The 12,229-nt window shown below is 42.7% G+C and overlaps 1 protein-coding gene across 1 annotated transcript in view; it reads right to left on the bottom strand.

Moving 5' to 3' along the window:
- LOC132867419 (mannosyl-oligosaccharide 1,2-alpha-mannosidase IA) overlaps positions 1–12,229 on the bottom strand; it is a 614,171-nt gene that overhangs the window by 214,157 nt on the left and 387,785 nt on the right. The window contains exon 3 of the mRNA XM_060900322.1: positions 2,259–2,374. Within this exon, the coding sequence (XP_060756305.1) occupies positions 2,259–2,374 (116 nt within the window). The remainder of the gene's footprint in view (positions 1–2,258; positions 2,375–12,229) is intronic.

The raw sequence follows: 12,229 nt of genomic DNA on the forward strand, positions 1-12,229 counted from the left end.
CAGGTGAATCAAAATTTGAAGTTCTTTAAGGAAATCAAGGACGCCGTGTCATTCAGACTAAAGAGGAGAAGGACGACCCAAGTTGTTATCAGCGCTCAGTTCAGAAGCCTGCACCTCTGATGGTGTGGGGTTGCATTAGTGCGTGTGGCATGGGCAGCTTACACATCTGGAAAGACACCATCAATTCTGAAAGGTATATCCAGGTTCTAGAGCAACATATGCTCCCATCCAGATGACATCTCTTTCAGGGAAGACCTTGCATTTTCCAACATGACAATGCCAAACCACATACTGCATCAATTACAGCATCACGGCTGCGTAGAAGAAGGGTCCAGGTACTGAACTGGCCAGCCTGCAGTCCAGATCTTTCACCCATAGAAAACATTTGGCACATCATAAAACGGAAGATACGACAAAAAAGACCTAAGACAGTTGAGCAACTAGAATCCTACATTAGACAAGAATGGGTTAACATTCCTATCCCTAAACTTGAGCAACTTGTCTCCTCAGTCCCCAGACGTTTACAGACTGTTGTAAAGAGAAAAGGGGATGTCTCACAGTGGTAAACATGGCCTTGTCCCAACTTTTTTGAGATGTGTAACTAATTTTTCTCTTTAAATGATACATTTTCTCAGTTTAGACATTTGATATGTCATCTATGTTCTATTCTGAATAAAATATGGAATTTTGAAACTTCCACATTATTGCATTCTGTTTTTATTTACAATTTGTACTTTGTCCCAACTTTTTTGGAATCGGGGTTGTAGAACAATACAGTATACAATATCAAAACTATGAAATAACATAACATATGGAACATATGTGGAATTATGTGGTAAAGTGTTAAAAAAATATTTCATATTTTAGATTCTTCAAAGTAGTCAGTGTTTACCTTGATGATGCTTTGCATACTATTAACATTATCTTAACCAGCTTCATGAGGTAGTCACCTGGAATGCTTTTCAATTAACAAGTGTGCCTCGTCAAAAGTTAATTCGTGGACTAGTTTCGTGCCTTCTTTTGACAAGGCACACTTGTTAATTGAAAAGCATTCCAGGTGACTACCTTATGAAGCTGGTTAAGATAATGTTAATAGTATGCAATGCATCATCAAGGTAAATGCTGCATTTGAGATCAAACAGTAAATAATAAAAATACTCAATAAATAAATAGCCCTATTCCATCCACAACTGTAGTAATCCATATTATGTCAAGAACCGCTCGACTAAGTAAAGAGAAACAACATCCATCATTACTTTAAGACATGAAGTGACTTTTCATTAATTAAAAATAAGGAAAAAACACTGAATTAGAAGGTGTGTCCAAACTTTTAACTGGTGCTGGATGAAAACAGAATGATTTATGTGGCTATACCATTTTGTAAAGGCTGAGAAAAAGAAAACGCTGTTAAATATAAAATCAGCATCACAAATTCTCTATGTATGTGTTACTCAGCTGTGTTCCCCAGTTTTGCATTTCACCATTGATTATGACATTACAGGCATTTAGCAGACACTCTTATCCAGAGTGATGTACGTACAACATACCCAGAGCAGCCTGGAGCGCAGTTGGGGATTGGTCCCTTGCTCAAAGGCACTTCAAGGAAGTGCTGCTGGTCCAGGGAATCAAACCAGCAACCTTATGGTCCCAAAGCTGCTTCTCTATCCATTGGGCCATGACTTCTTGTTGTCTACATACACGCTCGTGTCAGTATCTTTGTCAAATCTTGTTGATTGCATCATGCAGCTTTGAGCCATATTTTCTGTTCCCAGTTTATTCTGGACTGTCCTTAGTTGATGTTACCCCTGAAGAGAATTTTTACCCCAACGTTTGGACTTTCCCCAAATAAAGCTCATGTTGTGTATATGCACTTGGCTCATTCGCTACCACAATCAAAGATTGTGATTAGACTGAAAAGCGCCATTTAAAAATCTTTGCTATTGATTTATGAAAGTAAAAAATAAGTATATTCTTACAATTAGAAGCAAAATCAACAGAAAAACCCACCTTGAATGACTAGTATATTCATTTATAATCAACATATGATCTTTGCTTGCTTCCAAGACTTATTTTCAAATGAGATTCCGAGTTGGCTTTTTTAGTTTGAACTTGTTTGGAAAAAAAAAAAGAAGAAGTAGAAACAAACATGGCTTGCAAGGTTATATACTTACTATGTTGTGTAGTTAGCATAGTAAAACCAGGATTCCCAGTTAGGAAGTGTGTATTGGATAGTTGTCAATGTGTAAGCATGTTCTTACCAAGTCTAGGTCCAGGCTGGTGCGTATCCACTCTCTAGCTTCTTTATAATCTTCTGTTAGACCCATGACGTACAGTGTATCCAGAGAATCCACAATGGTGGCCCCCCGTAGACCGCCTGCCAACACACACACACACTTTAATTCATGTACCGTAACTTGCAGCAGATATTTTCCAGAAGTCATACCTCTGAGACCATGCCCCTTCACTAGGACTGACAGGCACAGTATCAGCAATACACACATTTAGTGATATTTTTCAACAACAATCCACTAGTAACTACTGGTGTCCCGACTGCATTGTGAATAAAGTTGAGCAAAAAGATTTCAAAAGTCACCTCAACCCAAATTTCAATTTAAACCTAATTCTCAAATTAACATAAAACGCACAGCTTAAGCACCATCACGGGGATCTTAATCCGCACTTAACTGCCAATAAAGAATCAAAATAAAAGCAGTGTGCTGAAACGAGAGTGCGAACCCTCTCCCCTCTCTCCAGCATCTGCTTTCATTTAGCTGCACTTCATTTCGCGTTATTAAATCCTCTTTCCAACTTTAATGAGAAATATACAGAGACTTTTTTATTTAATATACCAAAATCTCAAATGAAGATATTGTGAAAAAGGGAGGGGAGTGGTCCTGGTTTATTGAGGGGAAAATATGAAGCACCGTCTTCCTCTGCACACACAACTTTATTGCATTAAGGAGAATAAATTGCATGCGGTGGTAAAAGTTAATGAAAAGTACATCATCAAGTGAAATGGAAGACCTCACAAAAGCATGAAAAATGTTGAGCACGAATGCAATAGCTGAGACAACAGGGAGAAGGTTCCAATCAGCCAGTGTGCTTGTTTCGTGTACAATCCACAGCATTAAATGTAACTATAACTGGACAAAAAGTATGATGTGCCATTCTTTAATTAATAACAAAAAAAAACCTACTATGATATAGGAGCGCTACTTCACACAAAACACCACCTCATCACTGATTAATTTCCTGTAACAGAACACCTGTCATGATTTGTTCCTTGCTTAAATTTCAATTATATGATTCTTTGTTTTAATTGAAATTTAATGCCTTTTTTTGCCTTTTTATCTCACACGACTGGCTTGTTGATTAACATTCCCTTGTTAGCTCATCCGGCTGACAGGTGAGGAGTTTATGCCATCATGTGTTGTCCATCCAGCATTGTCTACATTTCACAAAAATTGCTTCTTCTCTCTCAATTCTTCACCGATTTTTATTCTTTTTGACAGGAAGGTAGATCTGCCTGGGGTGCATATAGCGTCTACCCAAATTTACATAATTGCAATTAATAATGGAGTAATTAAGCCCTAACGAGCAGTTTCCACACAAATCACTTCTTCTCCCTCAATACTTTTATTCTTTCTGGCGTGAAGGTAGGGGTACCTAGGGTGCATATAACTTCTACCCAGATTTGCTTAATTACAATTATTAATGAAGTTCTGGACTAATTAAGCCTTAATAAGCAGTTCAACAAAAATCGCTTCTTCTCAGTCAATTCCTCGCTGTTTTGGATTCTTTCTGGCAAATAGGTCGGTATTCCAAGGGTGTGTATAGCTTCTATATATAGCTTGTATATAGTGTATATAACTTGTAACATTTATTGCACAAGGTAGCCTGATTTAGATCGTTCCTTCTGGACTAGACAGGGCTGGAGTGAGCTACGCCGTCACTGACGGTCTCATTTAATGTTCTGCAGTCAGGTCAATTTTATATTACCTTCTTGGTGACATGCAGGAACCCTCAGAAAATCACATACCATTCCCTGTAGAGCGTCCATCAATGAATGAATGGTGTTTTCAGGAATAATAATATTTAGTCAATTATTCTCAATCGAAAGTTTCTTTATATATTATACATATTATACATACATACATACATACATACATACATACACACACACACACACACACACACTATATATATATATATATACGCCTTTAAAATAGAAAATGTTGATATTATAGAATACAAATAAACAGTAAGAGAATATTTAGTATGGAAAAAGACTGAGTCCTGTATATATTGCAGGTGGTTTATTGGAATATATTGCAGAAAATATTGGCTACTCTGTATGTTGGGATATTGGACTACATTGGAGCCTAAACTGGATATTGCTATAATATAATTGTATAATAACATACTGGACACAATATTTGAAATGGTGTGTGCTGGTATATTGGAATATATTGAGGACTCTGATCTGTCCCTGGCAGCATCTGATCCGCCTCTTCCCCAGATTATAAACACCTCCTTTTAATGTCAACACTAATCAATGTGAAGCCTTGAACTTACCGTATACACACCAAATCTCCTGAACCCAATATCTGTTTGTTGTTATGAGAATTGTTTGTCCTTGTCTTGTTTTGTTCTCTGAGCTCAATACCTTGCTCCTTTTACGTATGGGCACTGTGTGAGACGGCTGCCTCTCCAGTAGCTCTGTAGTTTTTAGCTCTTTAAACCTCTTTTTTCCACCTTTTTTTACTTTTCTGCTCTTCTTACGAACACATAGTGTGTTTTACTTATATAACATGGATATATTTAACTTTAACACGCAACCAGGAGCCAGTTTTCTCACTTATTTGAGAGAGGAGCTGCTGGCCCTGAAAACAATGGGACAAGCCGGGATACGACACCCCATCCTGGCCGAGCTGAGGAGGAAACCCAGGGGCTGCAAGGCTGGAGCTAAGCTAAAGGCTAGGCTAGCGGACAACCGGCACCGCTACAAACCATCCATTCCCTCCGTTATCATGGGGAATGTGAACTCGCTGCCGAATAAGGTCGACGAGCTTTCCACTCTGAACAACCAGCAGATTTACCGGGAGAGCAGCTTATTTATCTTTACGGAGACATGGCTAACACACCTTGTACCGGATGCTAACGTGGACCTGCGGGGATTCACTGCTGTGAGAGCCGACAGAGATACGAACACATGCGGGAAAAGCAAAGGTGGGGGACTCATCATTTATGTTAACAACCGCTGGTGTAACCCGGGACATATCTCCGTAAAGACAGTTTTATGTTGCCCGGACTTGAAGCTGCTAGCCGTTAGCCTGCGGCCATATTATCTGCCGAGGGAGTTCAGTCACGTGATCACCATCTGTGTTTACATCCCTCTGAGGGCAGACGCAGCCGCTGCATGTGAGAAGATTCACTCTGTCACAGCAAGGCTGCAGACACAGCACCCTGAGGCATTTATCATCATTTCTGGGGACTTTAATCACGCTACTTTGGACTCTACTTTGGCTGCTTTTTACCAGGTTGTGGATTGTTCAACAAGGAACAACAGGACAATTGACTTGCTGTATGCTAATGTGAGGGATGCATACATAGTCACACCCCTCCCCCCACTAGGGAAGTCTGACCACAACCTGGTTCTTCTACAGCCGAAGTACAACCCCCTGGTTCAAAGGCAGCCTGCAACAACTAGCTCCATCAGGAGGTGGTCCCCTGAAATGGAAGATGCCCTCAGGGACTGTTATGACATCACAGACTAGGATGTACTGCTTAGCCCACACTGTGAGGACATAGAGGGGCTGACACACTGTCTGACGGATTACCTTAACTTCTGTGCAGATGTGGTCTCCCCCGCTAAGACTGTGTGGTGTCACCCTAATAACAAGCCATGGGTAACACAGGAAGTCAAAGCTGTCCTCAACAGGAAGAAGACCGCCTTCAGGAGCAGGGATAGGGAGGCAATGAAAGCAGCACAGCAGGAGGTAAAACACTGCGTGAGGGAAGCTAAGGACAGCTACAGGAGAAAGGTGGAGCAGAAGCTGAAGGAGAACAGCATGATGGAGGTCTGGGAAGGTGTGAAAACCATCACAGGCCACAATACAAAGACCAGAATCGTTGAGGGGACAGTGGAGAGGGCGAATGAGTTGAATGACTTTTTCCAATCGGTTCAACTAGCCCACGTCCCCCCCACCCTCTCCCTCACTGCAGCCATCTCTCCTTCTTCCCTCAACACACCTCCCCCCAGTCATCACAGCAGCCCCCTCCTCCCCCACCTCAACACAGACTCCTCCATGCATTACTGCAGACCAGATCAGAGGTCAACTGAGGAAGCTTTACCCCAGGAAAGCAGCAGGCCCGGACAAGGTGTGTCCCCGACTACTGAAGACCTGTGCTGCTGAACTGGGTGAACCACTCCAACGCATCTTCAACCTTAGCCTGCAGCTGGGGAGTGCACCCACCCTCTGGAAGACATCATGTATTGTTCCAGTTCCCAAAAAGAATCAGCCCAGCGAGCTGAACGACTTCCGACCAGTGGCACTCACTTCACATCTGATGAAGACATTGGAGCGGCTCTTCCTCAGCCTCCTCAGACCCCAGGTACAACGTGCCCAGGACTGTCTGCAGTTTACGTACCGGGCAGGTGTCGGTGTGGAAGATGCCATCCTCTACCTGCTACACCGAGCCCACTTGCATCTGGACAAGGGAAATGGCACAGTGAGTATCCTCTTCTTGGACTTCTCGAGTGCCTTCAACACCATCCAGCCCCTATTGCTTCAGGACAAACTGAACAGGATGCGAGTGGACCCCTGCCTGGTCACCTGGATCTCCAGCTACCTCACTGATAGGCCGCAGTATGTCAGGCTGAAGGACATCACGTCTGACACTGTGATTAGCAGCACCAGAGCACCCCAGGGCATGGTGCTGGCCCCTCTTCTCTTCACCCTGTACACCGCGGACTTCTGCTACAACTCAGAGCTGTGTCACATTCAGAAGTTTGCCAATGACACAGCCATCGTTGGGTGTATCAGTGATGACAGAGAGGAGGAGTATAGGAGCCTGGTGAGGGGCTTTGCTGTGCGGTGCAACAGGAACCATCTGCAGCTCAACACCTCGAAGACCAAGGAGCTGGTCATTGACTTTGGGAGGTCCAGACCAAGGTCACAACCAGTTCTGATCGAGGGAGTCGAGGTAGAGGCTGTGGATTCCTACAAGTACCTCGGGCTGTGGCTGGAAAGCAAGCTGGACTGGACTTGCAACACCAAACACTCATACAGGAAGGGACAGAGCAGGCTATACTTCCTTAGGAGGCTGTGGTCCTTTAACATCTGCAGGAAACTCCTGTGGATGTTCTATCAGTATGTGGTCGCCAATGTCCTGTTTTACACCGTGGTGTGCTAGGGGGGCAGCACATCCAAGAGGGACACATCCAGGCTGGACAAACTGATCAGGCAGGCCGGCTCTGTGGTCGGCATGAAGCTGGACTCTCTAGTGATAGTGGCAGAGAAGAGGTCTATGGACAAACTATTGAACATCATGGACAATGCCAGTCACCCTCTGCACACCGTCATCAGCAACCAGAGGAGCCTGTTCAGTGACAGAATGCTCCTTCCCAAGTGCAGGACGAACAGCCTTAAAAACTCCTTTGTCCCTCACGCCATCAGACTGTACAACTCCTCTCTGGGGGGGAGGAGGGGTAACAGGAGGACAGAGGATGGGAAGGAGCGGTAGCCTAGCCTAACAATAAGCAATACCGGACAATGTGCAATATAATGTGCAATATAAAGTGCAATATCTTTTCTGCCGCCGCGCCCCCCCTTCTCCCCACCTTTTTTCCCCTCCTTCCCCCTCCCCCTTCCTCTCTTCCCCATATCTTATTCTTTTTATATTTGTATATGTAAATACTTAATTTATTTTAATTTATCTAGAAGTTTTCTCTATTTCTTTCTCTGTTTATCTGTAATAATGCTGCTGGAATCTTAATTTCCCTGAGGGAACCCTCCCTAAGGGATCAATAAAGTTTTATCTAATCTAATCTAATCTAATCTAATCTAATCTAATCTAATCTAATCTAATCTAATCTAATCTAATCTAATCTAATCTAATCTAATCTAGTTACCTTAACATGAACTCAGGGTGTTATACACTATCTGTATCTATTTAGTGCTCCAAATACTGTATAGGTATCTATACAGGGGGCTGCAAAAGTAGGTATACAGTCATGAAAAATAAAACGTTCACATTAAATGAAACCTAGCAGCACTATTATAATACTGGTAATACTGGAATAATCCTTACTGTATACCTACTTTTGCAGCCCCCTGTATATGCATTTGGATTGAAGCCCAAAGGGGTGTGGCCTAAATTGGAAAATACTGCTACAACATTATATGGCCAAAACCATATGGTAAATGCTAGTATGTCTGTTTTCTCTTGAAAAATATTAGGAAATATGTTTTAGCTAATGAGAAGTCCCAAATTGGGCAGCCAATCAGACGTCCGTGTTTCAAAGAAAGTCAGTCCATTTACAATTACTTTAATAGGGGCTACTATTTTGTTTTGGGGCAGTCCTGGGGAGGGTCTGTCAAAATGGGACCCGCCTTAAAAACTTAACAAGAGTTCAGAGGTTAGTGCTTTTTTTCTAGGAAATCACTCACGCTTGCATCGTTTCTGTGCAATAAAAGCACTTAAGGCAACTTCTTTTGTGTAAGTATATTTTTGGCTATGTTTGAGGTACAGACTTCCACGACACCATCAGGTAGGTCATCGTATCCATACAGGCTTGTTGAAGGTCCCATTCCAAAACCATGGCCATTAACGCGGAATTCTTAATACTGTAAGTCTGTGTGTATTGGAGTCCTGTGATGATCTGGCGACTTGTCCAGGGTGTACCCCGCCTCTCGCCCATAGTCAGCTGGGATAGGCTCCAGCTTGCCCATGACCCTGCACAGGATAAATGGTTATGGATAATGGATGGATGGGTGTGTGTACTGGAATATATTTTAATTTTGGAAAATATTGGAAACTGCATATTGGTACACTTATTTTAGAGACAATAAAGACTGTGTAGAGTGATACTGGAATCTAATGGAGATGTATTCACAGTGCAGAATGACTGTAGTGCTTACATCAGAAGGTATTTTTATGTCTGTGGAACAGTGTTTTGTATTAGGAGTTTGTTTTGCAAGAATAAAACACTGCATTATTTAACAAGACGCAACATCTACATATGCTGGTCCTGTGATGCAATTTCAGTGCAATGTTCTTTATTTCAGGTTGCCTTCAAGCAAACTGCACTTACAGAGGTCAGAACACAGCAGTGCACCTGGATGGTTATGGCAAAACAAAAAATGGGAAGAAAATCAGTAATATTAATAAACTGGCCTTGAAACTGAACATGAAACAGCAGTGGGTTCTCTACTGGTGAACAGCATGGGGATTGCTGGTGTATATCTGGATCAGGGTTGTAAAACATAAAACTGCCATGGCACGGTCAATTACTTCTGATTGTCTTGTTCAGCAGATTACAATCTGCCACCTCTTGCTTTCACCATGTCTCATCTTTCTTTCTTCCTTACTCTCTCACAAACATTCAACACAGGTTAAGGTGATCTCACACATTTCTCTAATATGGTAATGACTCACTCTTGCTTTAACTAAAGGCCTTTTACAATGAACATACTCTTTGATGAACATGAATTTCTTTCACAGTAATAAATGTGGGCGGCACGGTGGTGTAGTGGTTAGTGCTGTCGCCTCACAGCAAGAAGGTCCTGGGTTCGAGCCCCGGGGCCGGCGAGGGCCTTTCTGTGTGGAGTTTGCATGTTCTCCCTGTGTCCGCGTGGGTTTCCTCCGGGTGCTCCGGTTTCCCCCACAGTCCAAAGACATGCAGGTTAGGTTAACTGGTGACTCTAAATTGACCGTAGGTGTGAATGGTTGTCTGTGTCTATGTGTCAGCCCTGTGATGACCTGGCGACTTGTCCAGGGTGTACCCCGCCTTTCGCCCGTAGTCAGCTGGGATAGGCTCCAGCTTGCCTGCGACCCTGCAGAAGGATAAAGCGGCTAGAGATAATGAGATGAGATGAGTAATAAATGTTGGATAATGAGATTTGCATTCAGGCAGGTATCTTGGTTTTGCAACAAAGCTTGTAATACAAGCCAATAACACTTATCATTTGTCATGAAGCTCTCCAGCATGGTCTTAGGTAAGTGATATCAAATCTCAATGGATTTATATGCTAACAACATGCTAATGCATTATGGTAGGTAGGTAGGTGGTGTGAGTCCAGAAACTTGTGACACAACTGGGTGCTTGAGCAAAGGCAGTGGTAGCTCATTGGTTACAGCTCTTAGCTCATGACCTCAAGACCATTAGAGGACCACTGCTGTGCCCTTGATGTAGGCCCAGAATTGCTTTAGATAAAGGCTAAAGAGGTCACCAACTAAAGCTATCAAAGGACCAAGGGTCAAACTAGTCATATTATATATCTGAGTGATTAAACTCTAGTGCTTTGACCCAGTCAAGACCCTTAACCCTCAATGTATTCATTGTAGCCTGTCTTAGTTGCAAGTCACTTCTGATAAAGCATCAGCCAAATAAGCAAAGGACCTCAACTGATGACCCAATTTGTCCCTGAACTGAAAAATCGAATCAAGTGAGAGAGTAGTTTAGGAGTCACTGTCCAAACCCATCCCAGACCCTCTTCTCACAGCCCTTTAAATTACAACCCCAGATCAGACAAAGTTGGGACAGTATGGAAAAGGTAAATTAAAAAAAATATAGTATGAACAGTACTGTACGACAGTATGACCCCAAGATACAGTGGGGCAAAAAAGTATTTAGTCAGTCACCAATTGTGCAAGTTCTCACACTTAAAAAGATGAGAGAGGCCTGTAATTTTCATCATAGGTATACCTCAACTATGAGAGACAAAATGAGAAAAAAAAATCCAGAAAATCACATTGTCTGATTTTTAAAGAATTTATTTGCAAATTATGGTGGAAAATAAGTATTTGGTCAATAACAAAAGTTCATCTCAATACTTTGTTATATACCCTTTGTTGGCAATGACAGAGGTCAAACGTTTTCTGTAAGTCTTCACAAGGTTTTCACACACTGTTGCTGGTATTTTGGCCCATTTCTCCATGCAGATCTCTTCTAGAGCAGTGATGTTTTGGGGCTGTCACTGGGCAACACGGACTTTCAACTCCCTCCAAAGATTTTCTATGGGGTTGAGATCTGGAGACTGGCTAGGCCACTCCAGGACCTTGAAATGCTTCTTAGGAAGCCATTCCTTCGTTGCCCGGGCGGTGTGTTTGGGATCATTGTCATGCTGAAAGACCATTCATCTTCAATGCCCTTGCTGATGGAAGGAGGTTTTCACTCAAAATCTCACGATACATGGCCCCATTCATTCTTTCCTTTACATGGCTCAGTCGTCCTGGTCCCTTTGCAGAAAAACAGCCCCAAAGCATGATGTTTCCACCCCCATGCTTCACAGTAGGTATGGTGTTCTTTGGATGCAACTCAGCATTCTTTCTCCTCCAAACACGACAAGTTGAGTTTTTACCAAAAAGTTCTATTTTGGTTTCATCTGACCATATGACATTCTCCCAATCCTCTTCTGGATCATCCAAATGCTCTCTAGCAAACTTCAGATGGGCCTGGACATGCACTGGCTTAAGCAGGGGGACACATCTGGCACTGCAGGATTTGAGTCCCTGGCGGCGTAGTGTGTTACTGATGGTAGCCTTTGTTACTTTGGTCCCAGCTCTCTGCAGGTCATACACTAGGTCCCCCTGTGTGGTTCTGGGATTTTTGCTCACCGTTCGTGATCATTTTGACCCCACGGGGTGAGATCTTGCGTGGAGCCCCAGATCGAGGGAGATTATCAGTGGTCTTGTATGTCTTCCATTTTCTAATAATTGCTCCCACAGTTGATTTCTTCACACCAAGCTGCTTACCTATTGAAGATTCAGTCTTCCCAACCTGGTGCAGGTCTACAATTTTGTTTCTGGTGTCCTTTGACAGCTCTTTGGTCTTGGCCATAGTGGAGTTTGGAGTGTGACTGTTTGAGGTTGTGGGCAGGTGTCTTTTATACTGATAATGAGTTCAAACAGGTGCCATTAATACAGGTAACGAGTGGAGGACAGAGGAGCCTCTTAAAGAAGTTACAGGTCTGTGAGAGCCAAAAATCTTGCTTGTTTGTAGGTG

The sequence above is a fragment of the Neoarius graeffei genome, chromosome 19, assembly GCF_027579695.1.
Source record: "Neoarius graeffei isolate fNeoGra1 chromosome 19, fNeoGra1.pri, whole genome shotgun sequence".
Taxonomy (NCBI): Eukaryota; Metazoa; Chordata; class Actinopteri; order Siluriformes; family Ariidae; genus Neoarius; species Neoarius graeffei.